At 38.8% G+C, this 24,520-nt stretch overlaps 1 protein-coding gene across 6 annotated transcripts in view; it reads right to left on the bottom strand.

Moving 5' to 3' along the window:
* Positions 1-24,520, bottom strand: part of CDK14 (cyclin dependent kinase 14) — a 272,155-nt gene that overhangs the window by 32,375 nt on the left and 215,260 nt on the right. For all 6 annotated transcript variants that reach the window (XM_072412822.1, XM_072412821.1, XM_072412827.1 and 3 more), the window contains one exon: positions 22,911-23,055. In XM_072412822.1, the coding sequence (XP_072268923.1) occupies positions 22,940-23,055 (116 nt within the window). In that variant the 3' untranslated portion in view covers positions 22,911-22,939. The remainder of the gene's footprint in view (positions 1-22,910; positions 23,056-24,520) is intronic.

Raw genomic sequence — 24,520 nt, 5'->3', positions numbered from 1 at the left:
AGCACAGAATATAACTGGGTAATATAGTTTTAAAGTAAAGACAACAGAGACTGTTGATCCAGGGAAATTCCAAATAGCTCATGGGATGGAGAATGATAATTTCCCGTTGGAGCAAATTGACCCAGGTTTTATTAAGGTTTTTTTGCCTTCCTCTGGATCAGCTGTGTCTATAGGGTTTTTATCTTGAATATGTTTATTTCCCAGGTGGTTAATCTTGATGGACTTATGTCTTTTTTCAATTTGACTAAATACAGTCATCCCCTTCAATATGGGTTTCCTTTATACTGATCTACTTTTAAAGACTCTTTTTAAGGATGTTGAGTTTGCAACACCTGTTCTGTCCCATTAGAGACTGGCCATCTTAAAATATTACCAAAGATTAGACTATGGTGAGTAAATAGATGCCCAATGCATTTTGACTTAAATTGCGATTGCCCCTGCAACAGAAACAAAATATGATACCCAAAATTGTATGCTGGTGACGTTAAAAAAACATTTATCGCTAACCATGAGGTGGGCACTTGTATGAGAAAGCTCAAGGGTGTTTTTAAGAGTTTTTGATTCATTTTTTTTTCTCCTATAAGCCATCCAAATGAACTTGTATTTTAGACTCTGAAGACAGATCTACAACAAACATCTAGACATAAAAAAACAAAATAGATAGTGGTGTTGGTAAAATGGTGAAATCGGTGGGGGGTGGGAATCCATCATAGTTTTCTTAAAACAACTTTTAACTTAGAAAAGAAGATTGCATCCAGAAAGTAAAGTCCAACAAACACAATAAAGGACAACTACTGTGGGTAAACTAAATAGGGCAAACACTGTTACTGAGAGTCGTAGATTTTAGGATTGTGAATTTGGGGATGCAGCTGACACTGTTCTCCTTGCTGGAAGCTCCCACATGATGGCCACCTCTTCCCAGCTCAGCTGCAGGGAGACTTCATTATACTGTATATTGGTGATTTCTTCCAAACCATGTTGTCTTTGTAACCAGTTCCAGACTTCAGTTAATTGTAAGTCACCCTCAAAGTCAACCTTCCCCCACCCCAGTCTTAGCCAGTATTGGGCACAAATATATACAGAAGTAACCAAATAATTTCTATGGAGAGACCATCTAAAACCCAATAAGAAATGATTTTCCAAACCCAACTGTTCAAACAAACTGGTCAAATGTCTTTATTGAGTTGGCAATATAGGGCCACAGGCATGCTAAAACAGAAAGGGGCTTTACAAAAACTGTTATCACAAGATTGGAAGAGCACAATTGTCTTTGGTTCATACATTCTGCAGGAACATCAGCTCCAACAAGAGCTGGAGGTGGGGAATACGCGCAACGGCGAAGAAGCACAAAAGAGGAATTTAAAGACCCTGGCCAGCAGACAGGTAAATCAATAAACCCTTTTTTTATCAACTAAAAGTGGTGGCAGGGTCAGTTAAGGGTGACCTTAACGTTACCTCCCTGAATAATAAGTATTTTTAAATGTCAAAATGGTACATTTAAAAATAATTATTTTAAATTTCCCGACCTCCAGCTGCACGCTGACACTGCCCCGCCCTGCAGGCATCTGCGTTCCCTGGCCTCGCCTCCCCAACGTTCACATGCTGGGGATGCAAATGCCCAGCTGGCATCGCTAGGGGAAGCAGATGCTGCGCATCGCTGGAGGACGTCGTGGGCATATGGGGACCAGGTAAGACTTGAAAACTCCCTGGCAATTCCACCCTGAGTGTGGCTTGGGGTTACTGCTTTTGGTATGGATAATTCACTCCGAGCCACACTCATGATTACTACTAGGGAGGTTAAACTCAAAATAGGTCAGGTGTCTACTAGTATTTGGCCACATAATGTATCAGTCAGGTCTTCAGTGGTTAGACATTGTCCTGTAGACCTTGTATTTCGCCATGCTTATTATGTTACAAAACCATTTTTTTATTGAAATCGGCAAATAAAATTTTCATTCTAAGTAAACTTAGAGTTCTTTGTTAAAATCCAGGCTTAACGTTCACAGGCCCATAATTAAAACAGAAAATGCTTGGAGGTAAGCAATAATCATCCAGCTACACGACTGTCAAGCAGAATTAAAGCTTGGACACAGAATGGGGTTAATTAAAAAGATTTCTGTCTGATCAACTTGCTCCCGAGGAGCAAAATGTTGTAACGTGTGAAAGTAACGAATGACTTGGGCCAGTCAGCATATTGCATACAAGAGGCTAAGTCTGGATCTAGTCCCTACCTGCTGGGCAGAAACAATTCTCTGCACACTCGGGATGCTGAAACTCTTTAAGCTGCTTGCTCTGTAACCCTAGCTGCTTGGCCTAACACAATTCTTTATTTTTTTTTTCTTCCCCTGCAAGTTGAGCTCAGTAAATAATAACCGTGGGCCTTATTAGCCAACTACTGAGCGTGAAATCATTACACTGCCATGCCCTACTTTCTTAGTCAATCAAGCAAGCCTCAAAGTTCCAAAACAATGATTAAAAATGCTGAGTTGCAACAAAGAGTTGCCAAGAGGCTAAAGAAAAAAAAATTAAATCAACTGTAGACGCGCCACTGAAAATAATATAGTATAAAATAAATGGAATATAAAATATTTGACATTTTTTTTTATAATACTTTTTGACTGATGCGAATTGTAGGGTTTTTTTTGTCTTTAAAAGCTCAACAAAATAGGTTGAAAAATTCAAGGTTGACAATGTATAAGAAGCAATATAACAATAAGGAAAACAAGTAACACAGAAAGAAAGAGTAATATAGTACATACAAAAAAGGTAAATCAATGCAAATAAATAAAAAAAAAAAACAGAAAAATCAAAATCAGTTTACTATCTCTGTGAAAAAAGAATTTCTTAAAACTTGTAATAAAAAAAATACATTACATTTTTATTTATTTATTTTTTTACTACAGTCATTTTTAAAATGGGCATTTCCAAAATGGTCATTGTTATGTATCATTAAGTAAATAAAGAAAGATAAATAAGTTACAAGACCATCGCAAAAAGTAATAAAATAAATTAGGCAGATTTTATAATTAGGATTTTCTTTAAAGAGCAACAAAAAAATAAAATAAAGAATAAGCAAATATTTTTGTTTTTGCAATTATTTATATAATTTTATTAAATTACTATTATTTTTTATTTACATTTTCTTGTAATTGTTACCAAGATAATATTAAAATAGAAACGAACGAATGAAAAATGAAATGATTTGTAAACTATTCCACACTTTAGTTGTTTTGTGCTGTGTACCAGGCTACACTCAGAAGTGTTTTCTGAAAGAGCAGATGACGGTAACTTTCTGCTGTGTGAAGGTTTTTGTTCGGCCTCATCGGTAATTAATGCGTGTCTAATCGGACCACATTGAATAACATTTTGCTTTGTCCGGATCCTTTACATCGCCAAACACGTGAACAGGGCATTCATCTGCTCTGGGACTTTACAAAGTCAGATCCCACATTATTTACTTGGATTTCAAACTCAAAGAGAAGTATTTGTGACTAAATAGGACACTTTCTGCAACTAAAAAAAGAAAAAAAAATCAAAACATCACAAAGTCTTCCATAAAACCAAGAAGAATCAATGGTTTATAGATATGACTGTAATGGACAGAAATCCAATTTGTAGCCGGGGGTTACTGGCCCAATAAACATCCTCACTGGTTCTTGAGCTACTTTAATAAACTTTGTTTAATTCTTTCTTGTTATTCCTAATTATTTAAAATTATTTCTATTATAATTCTTTATTTTTTAAAACCTTATGAATGACTTTTATTTGCCCTTTTTTGATGTGTTTAATTTACAATAAAATAATATTTCATAACAGACATTACCTGTTCATTTTGACAAATATGCAGCTTATACAAAAGATGGGGTTATAGAGATGAGAGGAGTGGGAAGATGTAGAGAGGATTATCTTTGTAATCTTTCATAAATGAAGTAGACAGGGTTGACACCATGGGCCTTAATTATTTAGGGTCTCAAAGACTGGAGAAGATAGTCTATCATGGGTAACCCTGGGTGATTTGGTAAACCTGGAATGGACTTCTTAAAAATCATTTGATGTTAGCTGGTACATCTTTTCAAACCTGTTCAAGGTCTTTTCCAGGTTTGGTGGATACCCAGAACTTCCCATAATAGTCTATCTTCTCCAATCCTAGCGAGCTTCAAAAAATCAGACCCAATGTGTTTGGGTTTTCAGGGCTTAATATACACTTAGTTGTCAGCTCAAGCAGGAAGTTAGGAGCACACTGTGGATTTGGTATGGGGGGTAATACGTAGACAGGGTCTCTCTCGTTATTAGCTACCACATTCAAGCAAAGTGATCTACCTACTGGTGAGGCACCATATTAGTTAGTCAATGCCCACATGCCACCCAGTAAACAAAAGACTTTGTCCTCTTGCTCCCTCTGATATGGAGAGTAGCACAGGTAAGTGTGGTGTAATAGTCATAGCTTACCTGTTCCAGAGCTTGCAGATTCATTTTGGTGGGTTCGATCCCAGTGACTGTGTGATCATGGTTTACAATTGGGTAAGTTGAGTTGGGATCCCCTCGCCACTGAACCAGGTAAGATATGGCTATACACCACACTTACCTGTGCTACTTTGCCCATAACAGATGGAAATGAAGTAGCATCCGAAGTAGTATACCGAGGAGCCAGATGGGGCAAGGGCTGCATTGGAGGGTGTCCAGGGCTAACCCTGTTAGTAAGGTGGAGAAATGTAAATGTTTGCCTGGACACGTGCTTTAAGAGATACAATATGGATGTAATATTGGATATGGAGTTCCATTAATTTATGTTTTTCCTTTGTAGTCCATTTTAAAATGCCAAAAGGAAGAAGTGGTCTACGTAAATTTTGATTTATTGACCTAGGGGGGTTTATTCAGAGCTATTGTTTTAATGTCAACGTTTCAACACCAATGACAGCATTTTTCACCCCCAACTCCAAAGTTCTGAAAAGAACACAAAGTGGACAGTAATGTTAACAAGTGTAAAAACATGAACAACTTTGTATTAGTTTTAATTAAACGACAAAGGTCCGGCGTTTTCTTTGACACAAATTTGAAAAGGGGTCCTGAATGGTTCACATTAACAGGAAATTACATTAAGATAAAATAAAATAAAACGAAGGGAGAAAAAAAACACTTCACAAGGAATGTCGGTAATTATATCTCCCAAACAACAATGCACCCCCAAACTTCTCAATGGCTTTGATTACTCAACCGTGGATGAAGTGAATAATTTGGCTTTCACTGAGAAAAAAAAAACAAGCACATTCATTGTCGCCACAATGGAGAGACAGTTTTAATTAAACCTTATCAAAAGATGAATACGGAGGAGAAAGCCTCGCTCTCCTTACTTATTCCACAAGACTCTCTTTTTACAGATGTTTAGTCTATGGCGGGCATGTTCGCGCAGTAATTAAGCACTGTTGAAGGAATGCTGGAGTTGTGTTAATGTTGGTTAAGATTTAATTAGTTCAATTATCTGGAGAGTTATGTAATTCACAAAGTGCTAATTCTCTTCAGGCTTTGCAGATACCTCAAGTTACAAGTGGTGAAAGGGATCATTTAGATGAAACTTTATGAACAACAAGAGCAAAACATATATGGAAAGGGAAATTGTAATCTATTTACTGACATAAAATATACTGTATGTATTATGTGTGCGGGGTGTATGCATGTATATCTAATATGGATGTATATATGTGTATATATATATTGTCATATTGTATGTATATATGTGTTTATATATTCATTTAATATGGATGTATATGTAGTATGGATGGATGAATTTGTATATATATTTATATCAATGTATGTATGTGTATATATATTTTTTATAGTATGGATCTATATATATATATATATATATATATATATTTGGATACACACTCCAATGCCTCCTGGTCTCCCAGTCGGCTCATTTTGCTTCTTCCTGAATGCCTCTACATGACTACAGGATACAATAGTGGAAAGAACCACAGAGAGGAATAGAAGTCCAAAAATCTGGTATTCCTTTATTCCTCCAGTGGCATCTTCTCTGCCATGTAGAAGAGACTGGTGGCTCAGGCAGAAGAAGAGGTGAATATTAAACCCCCATTTAGTAGGAGGCCATGTTTTTTTGGACTTTTTTTTAGCAAGAGAGTAGAATAACCTCTCTGGCGGTCTGAATAATGAGTATTTTTTAATTTAAAAGTGGTACATTAAAAAATACTCATTATTTTAAATTTCCCACCTGGCCGGCATCTGCTTCCCCTGGCCTCGTATCTCCAACTTTCACACGCCGGAGACGCTGATGCTGGCCGGCATCACCAGGGGAAGCAGTTGCCGGGCATCGCTGGAGGATGCCCCGGGCACCACTAAAGAATGCCGTGGGCCCTGCTGAAGGTTGCTGCTGGAACATGGGAACCAAGTTGGACTTGTGGCAATTCTACCCTGAGTGTGTTACCGCTTTTGGCACTGAAAATTAACCCCGAGCCACACTCGGGAATACTGCTAGGGAGGCTAAAGCAGAATTAAAGTTCCCCTTTTTTAATACATGATCAGGCAGGTCATTATTGCAGAAATGGACAGGTGATATCCCTTCTGCAACAATCCCCCATATCTGCCTGATTGCCGTATCTGTCAAAAAAAGATGAGCTGTGTATGTGGAACTTTAGCTTTGGTTTTAGAATGAGTGCCAGAAATATATGAAGTCCCATGTGACTGCACAGGAGTTACGTCATCCAATCACAATGGCTGAAGGTTGTCTGCAGGACGAGAACAATAAAGAAGATGGTGGTGCCCTGAGAGGGAGCGAGAGAGGCGAGTATTGAGGGTTTAGCTCACCTTTAAAGCTACGTCCAGATGGACTTTTTTATTTTTTTTTATATTAGTGGTTTCGCTGCTGTTCATCACTGACAATCAGTATTTAACCTCCCCAAAGGTTATAAATTATTATCATTATCCGTTATTTAAAGGGCATCCTGGTAATTATCAAAAGTGAAGGGAGCACTTGAAATGTTAAGATTCTGTTTCATTGTTAAGGCAATGCAGCTGAGATGCAGCTTTTCAGAAGCACTGGATTGCCACTGAACCATTTCCATAGCCTTATTTCGGAACATTTTCTTAAGCACATTGGCAACCAGGTAATAACGTATGCAAACCGGAAAACCCATGATCCTTTGTGACATGTGTCAAGAGAACCATAAGCTCACTGCTCTTGGCCATTGGTCAGTAGTGGATATATATACGAATAAATGGAGATGTGTTGCTTCATGAGGACCCTGGATCCTCTTCAGCCAACAGGAGCCCTAAGTCAGTTCTGGATTGGTGTCCACTGTTGGCTATGTTTGCCACTGATGGTTATGCATTTGGGGACAGTAAACCACACAGGTGTCAGCCACCTGATCCTTGCATAACATCTGAATTAAAAAATCAGATCCCCTACCCCACCAGGAAGGGCTGTGCAGATCTCTTTACTTTATGGAGAGAAGTACAAATCCTTTAGCAGGCATAACAGCTCCTGTAAATATATATAATGCAAAACTTTACTGAAACAATATAAAAATTGCAAGCATGCAGGTTGTTCATTGTAGAAGGGAATGCTTCTTATGCAATAAAATACCATTATTTGCTTACAATATTTTCTAAAATGTACACTGAGCTGCACATATGCAGCCCAGTGTGTGATCCTGGTATACCTGGCATGGCCGGTAATAGGTGAACGTACATACACATGTGTGGGAGCTATGTCATTCTGTGTAGCCAATCAAGATAGCTGAAGATCCAAAAACTGGAACAGAAAAGTGTGAAGATGCAGGCGCGGGCATGGATTTAGGTGAGTTTAGTTAAAAAATGACAGTCAGGCAAGTTTATTTTATTGGAGAAGAGACATCACCTATCCTTCCTGCGGTAACCAACTCGCCTGCCCTCAATTTTTTATTAATGCAGGAAAAAGTTCTGCTTTAAATAAATTTGTGGGATCTAATATTCCTGCCAAAGGATTCATATTTTCTCCTTCAAGTTCTGAGATTTGTTTTAGGTGACACAGCTCTGTCATATTGCACAGTCGTGCCTGGCAGAGTAGGGGACCTGCTTTTAATTCTGCAGTTCTAGTGGGGGGCAAATGGGACATTGCGTGTCCCTTTTGCAATAAACACCCTGCCTGCCCACAGTTTTTTTACAGTATTATTTTGCTTTAATGTAATTTGCATTTCAGCTTTAAAATATCCTCCCTATTAATCTGGGCCCCAGAAATTAAACATAACCAAGCCCAGAGACAATAAACCAAAACCAATACAAAAAAAGGCACCAAAACCAAACAGATCAGAATTGGGTTGCATGCGTGAACCTGCAGCACCTTCCATCACCCCCCATTTATGAAGCACAGGAGACTTTGATACGTAACCCCCATTGAGAGTGGCTTTTCTTCTCCCCAACATTAAAGCAATTTTTTTAGAAAAGAAATGTGTTGCCGTTGAAAGGAAAGCTGTTCCAAATTCATTACAAGTTTACAGAAATGGTCGCCCTTTTGTTATGAAAATCGCTCGCAGTGCAACTATACATCTTACCATGAAAGACCCTAGAAAACAGCCACTGAGAACTTTGCTGCGTGAGAAAACTTTCTTTCAGGCCCCATGTTTGATGTTGATGGATGTAATTTACGAGGAGCGGTAGATTTCTCTGTGTTATTATTATTCGCTTAACAAATACAATTTTTATGCTTGGCACAGTCATTTTACAGCCAGGACTTTTTTTCCCCAGCGGAGTTCACAATGGAGTGAACGGTGAAACAGACTGAAGGTTTTGGCTTTGGCCTCGAAGATGTCCTGGCCATTGAAGATCTATTCTGTCTTCTGTTGTCCTTGTATTTCATAGCATGCAGGTGTAGCTGAAAGCTGGAACCATTACAAAAAAACTAAAATTATGGATAGCCGAAAAACAGTGGAATTCTGTTTAAACTTTGGGCTGAGTGCTTTTGTTCTTAAATCCATAAACAAAAAATTAAAAATTTGCAGCCTTAGATATGGTGGCTGCAATTGGTTTTCAGGTTCTTTTGCCACCTTATCTTAATTGCCGATTCTGCACATTTCCTGTCCTAGGGTGTGTTGGGAGCCCAACACAGTAATTTCTGTACTTGCAGAAAATGTTCATAGTTTTAAAAACTAAGAAGATAAAGTACACATGCAGATTATGGATTAAATTGTCAGTATGAGTACTAAAGTGAGCACTTCTATGGTGGAGAGGGCACCTGAGATTATTTAGGATGAAAGTTTAATGTTTGATTAGACAACTCCTGTTGCCTCTTTGGGTTGACCGCTCGTTTATCCCTTGTCCCTTGGTTCTGGGGCCAGATTACTGAACGCCTATGGTGTGCCCTGTGGAACACCAAAGTTAAAAAACTCCCGATGAAGCAGACTATTGCTCTGTGAAACGTGGAGAACATTTACTATCCATATTGCCTTATTTGATCTCAAAAATGAAATGCGCACCATAATGGTGCCAGTTTTTTGTTGGTCTTAAACATTTAAATAATAAATAATATTGTTTTATTGTACTGTTTTAAATTAAAAAACGTTTAATGCATAAAAAATATGTTTATTGTTGTGTTTGCAGTCTTTAAAATCCCACATGTGCTTTGTTTTGTTTCCCTAAAAAGTTAAACTTGCACATGTGCAGCTTGGCTTGCTTCCCAGGATATCCAGGAATCCCGATTGCCCCTCAGTGTGCCGGGAATGAATGAACTTCCATGTGCCTGTTACGTCACAAGCATATTACAAAAAAGGAAGAAAACTGGGGCGATAAAATGGGGACAGGTGAATATTGCGGGTTTAGTTTCTCTTTAAGAAAAGAAAAAACAAATGAAACAAAAATTAAAAGCAAAATCAAATTCCTTTTTCCTTTCCTTTTTCAATGGCAAAGCAGAAGATCCCTCCTCTGCGCGGGGTGCCAATAGGCCTGCCTGCCATCCTTTTGGCGTCTCTTACAATCTAGTTGACCCCCCACCCCAACAGCAGAGCCGGCCCACCAATTCAACGCCCGTCATGGCTCTGACACTTGGAACTCTGTGCCTCCTTCTGACTCCTGAAAAGACTCATTTAGTCATATTTAACTATTCTCTGCATAACCCCAAAGGTATGGTAATTGTACAAAAAGCGACGACTCAACCGTTCACTCTGCCACTCTTATTTTTCACCCCTTTTTGTCTTGTTTGCCTCACATCAGTGACACCATTTCTCTCACTGGTTGTTCTCCTTGGTTACTTTACAAGCAGAAGAATGGAAACCAACATCGAGAGTCCCAACAAAGCCCCAATGGCATGGTAAAGTCATATGTAACAAATCAAAATCCAGCACAGAGCATGGGGAGATTGAAAGCTGAGCCCAGGCAAATAGTTACATAGGGAAAATGTTCTACCTTCTGAAAGATTTGTAATCCTGCTTTGTCAGATTTGTGATCAGGCTTCCCAGCCAGACAACACAACCAGGTATTGATAGCAGCACAGGGAGATCAAGAACGAACCTCAAGCTTGCTGATAGGAGGATGTAAAAGCAGCAGCAGCACTGAACAGTTATCCCTCTGCTCCACCTGTAATGCACATGCATCACATATACCTAGCGCTAAACCTCCTTCTTCCACAGCTGCTATACACTTTACTAGAAAGGCCCTTATGACGCATGCCCGATCTCAGGCGTGCGCAGGAGCAGCTCACAGCCTCCTGGGATATGTAACGAATGTTTTCCACAGCAGCGGATGGGGTTCTCCCCCAAAAATTAATCTTTTTTTATATTATATATGTAATATCCACCTTTTTATATAATGTAATTATATATGTAATGTAATTATATGATAGGCCTGCTTTAAGTAGGTTAAAAGGATTAATAAAGTCCTGATATGTTCATCCAATTGGTAACTTGTACTAATATATATATATATATATATATATATATATATTACATAATATATTGTATTTATTATATAATATTATAGTGCTTATATTATTATACTGAATATATTATATATCGGTAGCATTTTAAAAGCCTACAAAATCTCCAAAATAATATTTTTTTATTTATAAGTGTCACATATTTGTGGATTTGTATACAATATCCTCACCTTACCTGACCTTCTGATATATTATTTTCAAATGCAAACATTTGATCATCCAGGCCGCAGAAAATGAAAATCTATCTATCTTCCAAATCCAGAAACATACTCCAGGCATCAACAGTCACCCCTTGAATTTGTGCATGGAAATAAAAAAAAAAAATCTTCACTTTAAGAAATAAAAAAAAGAATCCCAGATGATTTTTCAGCAAAGTTTTATCTGCTGTATTTCAGCCTCTGGCGATCGACTTCTCTTAACTAACTGAATTTTTTTTTGTAATGCACAGCTCTGGTGGTTAATGTAAGTTTTCATTCTAAAATGTTCTCTCTAACCAAAGCCCCTAAGCATTTCGATAAGTCTGGGGAAGATTTAAAATGTTTCAGCTAACTTATCTCAAAGAATTATGGGGAAGGAAAACAGGGAAAAATGTCTGTGCGGAGTAATTTGTATGTGCTGCAAAGGCTGAACAAAAAGCAACAAAAACAGATGCATCCCCATGCAATACACAGATATTAATAGGGCCTCATGTACTGCAAGATGGCTGAACTCCAGGCAAATCACTAAATATACAGATGCAGTACAGGTAAGGAAGCTGATTTACTTGTATCTCTACAAACATTCTCCTCATCCATGATGCCCTCTTTGCCCTCTTCTTTCAGCTATTTGCCTTCTGTCCTGCAGTCATTTAGTTTTAGCTTCACGAAAATGCAAATATGAAAATGCCAAATCGCAGTCTGTCCTGGAATGTTCTGATACAGTGTTTGGGAGGCACTAATGTAATCCTCATTGCTTGGATCTTGAGTGGCCAGTAATTAGGTCCAACTGCTGCTCTTTGTTGGGCAGAGAGGATAAAATCAGCAGATCGAGTACCAATTGTTGGTGTATAAGTACATCATCACAGTCGAGATCAAGTTGGATAGGTTTTCCTATACACTGGGGGAGTTGTTTAGTTTGGCATAAATACAAAGCTCTTGGATAGAATAGATATATAATGGATGTTTTAAGTGATGTGTTATGGGCTAACAAGTAGGCAAAATTATAAACTGGAACTTAGGGATTCATTTTTAACAATGCGCTCTTAATTTTCTGTAGGAAATTTTCTCTTGGTTTGCCAAAATGGTTTGGGCTACAGCCAAATACGTCAACAGGGAAACAATCTGTGCAGATCATCAGGTAGGCTTAAGATCTCCATAATTAGAATTTTAAAATGGTAAAACCTAATGTTCCCCAGTGTATAACAAACAGCCACCAAAAAAATCCTGGAACTTTGGGGTATGGGGGAACAAGTGACACTACCCCTCCAACATGGCTCGGTTCCTAAATGGCCAATGGTTAGGTCCAACCACTGAGTGCAGTTGTTGGGTGTCTTGAAGATAGTAGGTATCAATCATCAGGGTACGGGTATATCAATACAACCAGGATGTGGAGATTTTTCCTATACACCAGAGTAGACTGTTTTTTTTTAAAGACAATATAAAGCCTTTGGATACCGAATGGCAAAAGTTTTTCAATGCAGTGGTCTAAAAAGTAGCCAAAACCAACGGTTGCTAACCTTTGCAAAAACAAATTCCATAAATCGTGTAGGGGGCTGTGTTAAAATGTTCTTGCTTAAAGCAAACTTAAGGGGGTGGGGGATGGAGTCAGTTGATGGTTCAGCCAGGGCTGGGTGGTGCTGGAGGAGATCATCCGTCCTTGTTGGTTGCATGTGATTGGATAAAATAATACCAAGGGAGTACACAGATTCTTCTTTTCCCAAGGACGACAGAAGCCAACAGGGACGGCCATGGCCGCGGGTGACACAGTAGGGCCAGTGACAGTCTGCAGCCCGGTGGTTGGCCAAAAGCATAAACAAATATCGCTGCCGCCCAGGGGAATGGCTTGAGACTAAGCACTCTTAACTTCCAAGTTCTTAGCTTTGCCAGGCTGTGAATTACTAATGTTACTTTTTTCATGTAGAATAAGAGTAGTGAAATCAACAATACCTGTAATCACTGTTTGGATCTCTATAAAAACTTCCATTACAACCATGGTTTCCTCCGCTGATGCAGTAGAGTAAGTAAACGTAGCCAAAATAGGACAAAAAGTGCAATATTTGCAGGATCACCAAGGCAAAAATCACAAACAAGAAAAGAAAAGAAATGCAGCCACTATAGCTAAGTACTGGAAGCTGCAATAGATTACAGTTTCTGTTTTTAGATATATCTGAACCAACCAATCAGTATACACAGTTACAATATATGTGAACTCCAAAAAAAAACAACCAGCACTTTATAAAAGGGAGGAATCCAATCTGCCTAGATGTTCCTTTTCTATACATACCCCCCACCCCCTGGTATTTAATTGAAAGCATCATCAACCATTTCTTCCTTAAAATATGCTGACAAACATTTAAATGACTGGGTTGTCATCGCTATATCTTTATGTTTGACTCAAAAAACCATCACTTGCTGGTGACCTCACGTTTTTAAGTGACAAAGATCGTCTGCCACAAAAAACTTAAGACCAATTATAAAAAAAAGTGATACAGCATCTTGCCAGCAGAGGTGTGACCCAGCCTTCAACTTCTCACAGCGGGGAGGCTGCTGTTTTCTTGGTTGAAAAAAAGAACCCTTGACCAAGCTACACCACATCATACCAAGACCTGGCTGGGTTGCCTGATAATGGTACCAGCCTCCAAATAAATCAGACAGTATAGGAAATAGAGAGGCTGTCTCTTTTCTCTGAGTCATCCAGCAATTTGTGCAGTCTGATTTCACTTGCTTTTAGGTCTATTTAATTGCATAGATGTTATACCAATTTTGAAGAAGTGGATGCTGAAGCTGCTGGTTAGCACCATAAATTTGAAATTTATAGAACTGATAATATTTTACATTTTTATTTTAGTATTTATTTAGTATTATGCATATGCAACAAATTATATTTGTATGTGTGCTTTTGCATTTGTTACTTTATTGAACAGCACTGCAGACCTGTAAATGAAATCAGAGCCAAATTGAGAGATAAATACCAGACATATAAAAACATTAATATTTATTACTTTTGAGTATTTGTTCCTTTAAATGGGCAAAAATGATGATGTGTGCTATGTATACATTACATGGTTTCCATATGGAAGGATAATATCCCTCTTGGAGATTATTTCTAATTGGCTGCCTTGGCTTACAGACCATCAGAACGCTTCCCCGGCCTTCCTAATTAAACAAGAATGATTATCTTTACACCAAGCCTCCATCCTACAATACCGCATCCCTTCAACCCCCCCTCCCCAAACCATCTTCCTCTTTACCAGCACAAAATAAACCTTCTGTTTAGCTAAAGGCCTTCTGCATTTCAGCCTCCTCCATGCAGCATTTGTCTATATGTCAGCACTAATTAACACAACACGTTGAGATCATCTTCAACATTAAGGCGAACCAGAGTCCTATTTTTTTTTGTTTTTTTGTGCTGAATGCCGGCCCAACCTGAAGATTATGTTAAATTGCTTCATTCACAGTCTGGGCTCCTCCGCACATGTCAGGAGGACAGCATTGTTCCCTCCAGTGATAAACAAATTATACATGAAATCAATTCCACTTCACAATCATTTTTCCCTATTGGGTATTATCTTTCCTCTCCTGCTCCCTCTAGTTACGTCTGCATCCTGCAACTTGCTAATGAGCTGGGGGCTTTTTCGGTTGCAGGTGGCACCCCCCGCCTGGAAGTCATGACATTTCCCCATTTCGAATGCTGCTGGCATTTTTCGACAGCTCTTGCTAACTAGCCTCTTTGACCCGCGCTAAGAAGAGCTCATCGGATCGAATCTTCTGACCTGCCAATCATTCCGCCAAATGATCTTCACATTCACTCCCAAGGCAGAATAGAAAAAGGGAGAGCCAGCAAGAGAGAGCTGGAGAAAGAGAAGGAATATGAAGTAGGATATCTGGCTTCTTTCTATCTAATGAGAATACTTTAGTCTCTGAAGGCAGCTGATGCGCTGAAAAAAAAAAAAAAGCTGGTGGGAAAATTAGGACGAGTCTTTAACGCCTGGGCTCCGTCATTAAAGATTCCTTCCCAAACAAAAATAATGCAAAAACTTTTATATATTATATTTCCTTTTTTATTTCCTTTTTACATATATATATATATATATATATTTTATGATCACCTTTGTTCCATATAAACATGAAAAAAGTGATCTGCTTTTATTTTTGCTCATGTGTGTGTGTGTGCGCCGATAAACACGGATTTTTATAATACCGTTGTGATCCCAAGCAAAATCCCTAAGGAGAGGCACGCGGTTTGGTAATTAATTTCTCCCAATTTATGCTAGCATATTTTACATAGATAAAACGTGTATTACAAAATGACAGTGAGGTAGGCTGAGGAATATATCACCGCAAACAGCTGTCTCGCTTTCATAAGAAAGGCACAATTTCTCTGTATACAAAAAGAGTGGGATGGAGGCTGCCTGTAAATAAGGAAGAGAAGGTTTATTTTATATTTTTTATGCTTTTTTGTTTTTTCTTTTCTCAACAGCCCCCCCCCCCTTTCAAACACCCCCCGATATATTTCTTTTTTGGCAGACGCTGCCACACATATCATTTCGGCACCATGACAACAGCATACAAAATATTCTGGGCGCAGGGATGGAATTTTTTCAGCAGCGGCGCTGAGACGGCATATGAAATCTAAGAAGTACTGGAGGTTATGAAAGCTGATTTCACATGATCAATTCTTGCAAACTTGGTGGTGAATTTTGTCATTGGGTTTCTGTAAATGAGTTCATATTCTTAAAAAAAGCAAAAGTTGAGTTTAGAAATGGGTTTTTTATTAGGGGTACAGACAGGTCAAAAAAGACTGCTTGGGGGGGGCAACCAACATTTTATTTTTTGCTATAGAAGACAAGAAGAAGTCACCAAGACAAGAACTGCCAATTCACTTCAATTGAGAGGCTTGCTCTTGCATTTGCATGACCTCCCACTATCCATACATGTTTTTCTCAAATGTCCAAAAATACCACCATTGGATTATTTTCCTCTCTCTGTCACAAATGCATTTTGGTCTTCCCACTGATGCCAGGGCATTTTTTGGCTTCCCATTGGCCACCCACACCAGGTCAGGTTTTCCTTATAACTATTGATGCCAGGGCATACTTTCTTCTACCTGCTGTCCACATCATGACATTTTTTTCACCCAGTAACTAGTAATGTAAAGGGCAGTATGCTACATATGATATTTAGTACGATACATACTCCTAAGCCTTTAGTGGGTAGGTTGGAAGGATGGATGAGTCTGGCTGCAGCCATAATAGATTGTAGAGGAGAGAGTCGTGTTAGTGGAATACCAGAGAGGAGGATGTTACAGTAGTCCAGACGAGAGATGATAAGTGCGTGTACAAGGAGTTTGGTGGTCTCTGGGGACAGGTAGGGGCCGATTTTGGAGATGAAAGTGACAGGACTTGGAAATGTTCTGAATATGGGGGGTAAATGAGAGGGCAGAATCAAAGGTGATGCCACAACAACGTGCCTGAGGGGAGGGCCGAATAACAAATATTGTTGTTAACAGTTAGATATATGTCAGGGGGAGATTTGGATTGTGAGGAGGGAAGATGGCAAGTTCTATTTTATCCAGGTTGAGTTTCAGACACCTGTCAGTCATCCATGATGAGCGATAGTCTATCTTTTTCAGTCTTGGTGAGCTTTAATAAATCAGGCCCAATGTGTGTGACTTTTACAGCATTTTTGGGGAAAGACTGCAATTAAAGATACAAAAAAAAAAAATCAATGTATCACTGGGCACCACTGAATAGCACAGGTCAGACCCCAGATTGCCAAATAATATAAGCAACTTCAAGACAGGGAACCTATTTTTAACAGAAGATTATGAAATCTGAATTCCTGTACACATTTTTATATTAGTAACCTTCAGCCAAATGTGGATTTTTTTTTTATTTAAACATACTATAGAATTACAGATAATGCTTTTTACCTTCTTTTCTTTTTCTTGTCATACAAGAACTCTGCTGAGATCCTTAACATTGCGCCAGGTTAAATTTTTTAGTTTATGCCATGAAATGTGGTTTGTAGATGTCTTCAAGTACAAGAAAGAAGAATGCATCCCTGGATACTATCTAGAGGAGAATTGTAACGTCTCCTGCAGGGATGAGTAAGAAGCCAGCACACGCCAGGGATATAAAGGATGCTTTCCTTGAAACAACAACCAACTTCAAGCCATCTGCCTCTCCTTCCCTTCGGATTTCATGTTGTTTTATTTCCTAACAACTGTCATTTCCCATGAAGATCTGGGCTGCAAATTAGTGATTTTAAAATAACAAGCTTCTATTCAAGCATCGAGGAGAACTATAGCATGTTTTAATCATGAAAGTTCATTTATTGTTTAACACTACCCAGAAAATAATAATTGGGATCCTGGTGTGTAAAACTATTTTAGCAAAACTGCACAAAGACCCATTCACACAAGTGTACATAAAAACCACCTTAACTCTAATACATACCCATAGAACAAAAACACCTAAAACCTAGCCATAAACCCTAACCTACCCTCTGTTCTAACTTCCTTTGCTTAAAATAAACAGCCAAGATCCTAAACCTTGAAGAAAACCATTAGGCACATTGTTTCCTACCAGGATCCTTAAAAATGATTAAAAAAAAAAAAAACTAATTAAAAAAAGCCCTTTTAGTGATTATTAATTGGCTTTCTCATGTCCACACACTTGTCCCTGTTCCACCATGATCTTGGCCGAGTAAGCTGCTTGATGCTAGGCAAGCTCTTGAAGATCATCACTGTTGGGTCATACCCATCTTGCATATCAAAACCTCACTTAATTCTAATAAAAAAATCAATGACCCACCTAAAATGAACTAATATTTAAGAGACTGCTGCACTTTTTCTGAAATGTTAAATGCAATTTAGAACATGGGTATAACTTCTGTCCATCCAAGACAATATTTCCTTAATACAGCTGCCAAAGAACCTTCTGTATTTAGCACACACAAGTGTCCTGCATGGGGCGCCATGTTTATTTCTATTAGTCCCTGCATCATTTTTGTTCTCTGTGTTAAAGTCCCATGTAAAGAAGCCTAACCATATTCTAATGGAAAGTCAATGATCCACCTAAAAAGGACTAATGTTCCAAGGGACTGCGGCACTTTTCAGAAACATTAAATGCAATTCGGAACATGGTTAATACTTCTGTTCATCTTCGACAATATTTGCTCCCTACAATTGCCAAAGAACCTTCCATATTTAGCAACCTTCCAAGTGTTCTCCAATGGGCACCATGTTTCTTTCTGCTGGCCACTGTATCACTATTGTGACCTGTAGTAAAGTTGGATAGTGGTACAGAGTAGAGAGGGAGGGAAGATAGACACTACCAGAAGTGTTCTATTCTAAAAATTATTTAGACACAGGAGTCTCTTCATTACAGTAAAATCTGGCAGGACAGGTAGTGGAAGATGCACTGCTTTGTTTTATTTATTTTTATTTATATTTAGGAGAGCATCACTTTAAATTTGTGCTAAAATATTCATTGCAAAAATTGTTTTGGTGCAGTAAAATATTTTCTTTCAGAACACCTATCATTGCATCCTATAAAAAGCTTATCCATGGAAACATGCCCAAATGCCACACAGTAGGTAGACAGCAACATGAATGGATCCATTGCTAACAAAGGGCAGTTCAAATGTGCTAAGCAAGAAAAACGTGCAGGAAAGCTCTTAGATATGAATGGGCCCAGCAGCCACGTGGGATCTCCTGCCATTTCCGGAAAGCTGCGGAAGATCTGTTGGGAGTCCCATAAAGGCAGCAGTTCAGAACTTCGTCCGCTGTGCATGTCATATTTCTATAATGTGATGTGCATTCTAATGTCATGCCGACACTTCACCTCAAACAAGTGTCTTTCATGTTAACACATTCTGTTAGAAAAGCTCAGGGACTGTCAACTGGGATTTGGTTGCTGTTCATGTATCAATAATGTATTGTGGTGCACATAGGACATGCTGTAATCCACTTCTTGTACAAAGAAACAGACAAACAAAATAAACATCAAAAGCTTTGAAAATTAATAAAATACAATAATTCTGAGTACAATGCTGTTGTTCTAGGAACTATTGTGGAAAGTTGTTCTACTAATATTTAGAGAAAAATAATATCGTAATCCGTTAACCAATCACGGCACGATTGTTATGGGTCGCCTCCCTTTTGCAGGTGACATTGAAAAAGCTTTGGAGCAGAATCTAGGTAACTCCCTGGTCTTTACCAGCACACTTTGCAAGGGGTGATAGGCCGGTGACCTAGTGACCACTAGACTAAATTGCTGCAAAGGGGTAACCGGAACACAGCCCCCAGGCTCTTCCCACCAGTGAGTGACAGATATCTAATGACTTCAGTGTAGTTATGGCTATCAGGGAGGAACACAGCAAGCCAAGGTGAAGTCAGGGCAGGGGAGGTGGCAATTACAGAGATTTGAGGTCACACCAAGGTCAAATCCAGAAATGCAGAATTAGGAACAAGCTGGTCGAAAAGCAGAAAACACACAGAAGAACCCACAACATGGGCCTGGAACTAGGGAGGTTTAAACAGGTCTAGCAGCCAATGGCAGGAAAGGATTGAATTCAGGAAAGAATCTTCTCATTGGCTGCAGCACCCACTCCAAAATCACTTTCAGCTGTGCGCAGCCTGAGTGCAGGGGATGCCAAGAAAGGTGGAGACTTTACAGCTAAAGGTATGCTGGTGATGCTGAAGACTGCTGAACAGAATTTTGGAAGGTGGAATGGTAACAAGGGCAAATAGTATAGAGAATGAACACGTGTCATAGGCTACAACTGATTGCATCGTTTAATAGTACTTAGGTTTGAATTCACCAGCCAACAGTAAATGCATTCATAGGTACTTATCCTAAGAAATGTCATAAAATGATTAAAAGAATGTGCAACACATGGCCATTTCCTGTGTTTTATCTCCCTGAAGATTCTGCAAATACAGATATGAACTTCCTGATACATTAGGAATGTGCTCATCTACTAAGTCATAGTAAGGGCGATGACAACACCCAATATTTTTGTGGACTAAGTGTCCCAAACCATCCCACTGTCAGTTCCATACAATATAAGGGCTAACCATGCAGTCCAAAGAAAATTACTAGGAGTGCTCTGTGAGATAAGAAAGGAATTGTGTAGGGGAGACAAGATAGTGTGGAGTTTCTGAAATGATCATCTTTTTTCTCGCACTTATTTTTTAAATAAGAACTCATTGTAACAATTTTCATACACTAAAGGTTATCCTCTTCTTATAATAACCTCTTTTCCTTCCAAACCAATCTCTAAGGCTACATACACACATCAGATGGTAATAAATAATTCCAGCCAATCTCACTTGTCTGACGTCATTCATGGATCTGTCCTGGTGGGACGAGTAAAGGGGAAAGAACGCAGTGGGAGCAGCTCTGTCATTCTCCTCCCTCCCCTCTCCATAGAGCAGAACGACGATGTATGCTAGTTGTCTTGTGTCGTTGGAAAGGATTGTGAACAATCCATTCCAACGACAATAATTGAAGATTCGTAGCCACCCTAACTGATCACTGGTAAAAATTCTAAAATCCCTTTTAAATCATCCATAACCAAGTCATGTGACACTCCTATCCCAATTCTTACAGGAAGACCTCTTTTTTTTGGCTGCCCACATCACTGTCTGCAACACTTCCTATTGGCTGTCCAATGGTGGAGTCCTTTGCAGCAGCAGTGACATCAGTTGATGAATATAGGTTGATATACTTTACCTTAACAAACACTTTATTTTAACTTTCAATTTTACAAAGGGAGTTGCTTTAGAAAGAGCACAAAATGGAATAAAACAAGAGGAGTTCTCCTCCAGTTAAAGTATAAAACAAATGACGCTCATCAACACTTATTTTCTCCCAGTTGCTCCATACCGTTCTTCACATCTGTGTAGTAAGTGGCATCATTTGCATTGGTAATTTGCATCATCTTTAGCCCCAGTTCTCTGTGCAGTAATTGAAATCAATTTTATGCAAATTTGCTTGTTAATATTTCAGTCACATTACCGTATTTAAATTCCACCCCTTTGGTGAAAATCGCCAAAAGCAAATATTTAAATTATTTTTATCAGCTCTATTTCGCCCCAAGGAGGTGAAATTTGTCTCGCCTATCAGCGAGTCATCACAAAAACTGTAAATTCCGAACCACTGTACAAATTAAAATCATTCATGCTTTGCTTTAAAAGTGCAGGATTTTTCATGATTATTTTAGAATACAATGCATTAAAAGAGAAGGGAGTTTTTGGGAGGAAGAAAAGAAAATTAGATTATCGATTTTTTACATTTGTTTGGAATTATAAAACAAAAATGAATTATTAATTGGCCAATGAATGAGAGCAACACACTGGTTTATGTAGAAGAATTTCCCAGTTGAGAATAACGAAGTAAATGTTTCTGGATATTGTGCCAAAGGAAAGTGAGCACATTTATTTTTATTATTGTATCTTAATTTATTGTACTAAATAATAATATTTTACCTTAAAGTGTAAGCAAATCATAACAATGTTAATTTTAGTTTCCTTAGGCTGCGTTTGGACTGGCAGTGAGGCTGCGGTTCAGTTATCACTTCCTCATGCCAGGGAGCGGCTTCCTCGTGGGAGAGGTTACATGTAGCTTCTACCCATGGCAGCCCAATAGAGAATGAATAGGGGCAGCAGTGAGCAGTTCAGTACAACTCACTGAAATCAACTTCACCCACTCTCAAATCTAAAGACACTGGTCCTTTAGGAACGGTATAACTGGCAAAATGTAAACCAAAGGTAGCCGCAAAGGTTTGCTTGATACTGCTGCAGGTCTGAATCAGATGTTTTGGTCTGATAAATGTACCATTATAATATATATATATAGCTCTGCCGAGCACTTCCTATTCACCTGTGAATTGTTTCCCACTTCAGCTCCTGTGCTAACCCCTTGTTGCCCAGTCTGTTTCCCTGTTTTTTTCCTTGTGCTGTTCCAGTGTTCTCTTTGTCTTCGGTGACCCCCGTGTCAATCGTGCCTCTTGTCTCTTCCTGTGTTCCCCTGTGTCTTAGGTGACCCCCTTGTCACTGGTGTCTATTTTCTGGATTTCTGGTTATTGCCCCCAGGCTTTGTTCCCAACCTCATTAGTTGGCTACCTGCCTCGACCCCGGCTTTCGTTGACTATTCTCCTGTCTTTTGATTCGGTACCACAAATTGTTCTGCCCACCCTAGTGTGCCCAAGGACCCCAACCTGGCAGCAGTTTGCAGCACAACATCCTCACATCTAGAGGCTCTTCAGAAGACCAGGCTGCTGCTCAGATTCTGCACCTTGGCCTTTCTAAGGAGTCTCACCACCCTTGAGCAATCCATAGTACCCCTAGCTAGAGTCCCCATCTCTCCAACAAATGACAAGTGGCCTGATTGATGAATATAGATGTTATTGCATATTGGGAACCATGCAATTCATTATATAGATCCCCTTCCAAATGAATATGTGCATCTGAATACAAATCTTGAGATCCCACATATCTAACCTTTTATGCATAATGGTGACCCAACATTGATTCCTTGTCTATCATCCACCCACACTGACATTTTATATACATATAATATGACCAATCCCTCACAGTTTTCTTTCCAAGTATTTGATTTTATTGTACAAACACTTTCAAACATCAATGCTTTTGAATCAACTGCATTACCCACCTTGACACTTTGTACAGTGCTACAGGAAATAATAGTAATATAATAGCTCTATAAAAATATCTAGAAAATAAATCTTTCTTATAGTAATAAGCACAACCCAGTAGCGCTTACCTGGTTTCCATTCACATGGCAATACATTATCAGTGCTTGCTGTTGGAGAGACTTTTGCTGAAACTATTGTTTTTCCCAAACACTCGCAGGCTCTCTCCAGCTTCTGGATGTAACTTCACATTCGGTACAGTAAAAATGGAAGACACTGTTTGGGGAGAAATGATACAGATGACTAAAACAAACTGTGGCAATAAAACATAGTGGTGACATCAATGTGACATCATTAACAGTGCATTTCAGTATAGCTAAAGCTAATTTTTTTTAGTTTTGTATTTCATAACAAATGCCTAAACCCCTTTTAGTTGTAATGTACAAGTAACAGGGCCTCCATGGGGGAAGGGCCAAGGGGTACTTCTGTACCCGGGTCCGATCAAAAGAGCTTGACTTTTTCATTGCTGGAACTTTTTCATATCGGGGAGGTGGCCCAGGAAGTTGACCTACCGTATATGGGGTCCAAAAATTTCTGATGGTGGCTATGATTATTATAGAGATTTTCAATGTCCTGTTTCTAATCTCCCCAAAGTGAGGGAAATCTTCTTTTAGTCAGCTGTCACCAAAAACTATATGGTGGCAAAGGTCAAATTCCTGAAGCAATCGTGTAGATTCAAATTAATATTATATTGGAACTGAACACCACCAACTACACATCCAAAAATTATTTTGTAGCTGTGTCTGCCTAAAGCTGTGCACCTATCCACAAAATCAGGACCTCTGATGTTTTTTTAGTTTTCTGTTAAGAGACCGAGGTTCTACATTTGCTCACCACCAACTTCCTGTGACTACAAGTGCAGCCGCTCAACATGTGGACATAATGGCCCTGATTTATTAAAGCTCTCCAAGGCTGGAGAGGATACACTTTCATCAGTGAAGCTGGGTGATCCAACAAACCTGAAATGGATCTGGTTCAGAATTGAAAACATTGAAACACTTTTAGAAAATCCATTTGCTATTAGTTGGCAGATGTTTTCCAATCCTGGATTAAGTCCATTCCATGTTTGCTGGACCATCCAAGTTTTCCTATGATAGTCTATCTTCTACTGTCTTGGAGAACTTTGATAAATCATTCTATGTTTTTGTCATATGGTCGCATCTAATTGTCCTTCCATCCAACGGAATGAGAAATGAGATGTATTGCAGTTTTCAAGCACATCTGAATATCCGATAAAATAGATATTCTGTCCTCCACTTTGCGTATTTACTTCTTTTGTGTTCTCCTATCTTTCTGACTGCATCTAGAATTTGCCTACTCTAATTTTATGATCTGGATGGGCTTTAAAGACATATGAAAGAAAAATGAATATAGTCCAGAATGATTTTTTATTTTATTTCAAAAGACACGAGCTGGCTGTTCATGGGTTGATTCGATTAAGCCAGTCTACTTGACCAGGTCAGATCTTGGCCTTTTGCATATTGCTGTCAGTCTAACATGCTTACAGGCTCGATTAGCAAAGCCTGGACCTTATGGCAACGATCCATCATTGTCCATTCTCCAGGCTTGGGAGGGCAGGTCTATGACCAATTAAAATTATTATTATTAAACAGTATATTGAATAGTACCAACATATTACACAGCGCTGTACATTAAATAATGGTTGCAAATGACAGACAAA

Source organism: Pyxicephalus adspersus, chromosome 5, assembly GCF_032062135.1.
Source record: "Pyxicephalus adspersus chromosome 5, UCB_Pads_2.0, whole genome shotgun sequence".
NCBI lineage: Eukaryota > Metazoa > Chordata > Amphibia > Anura > Pyxicephalidae > Pyxicephalus > Pyxicephalus adspersus.
Note: the sequence above shows the minus strand (reverse complement) of the source record. Positions and strands in the feature narration are given on the sequence as shown.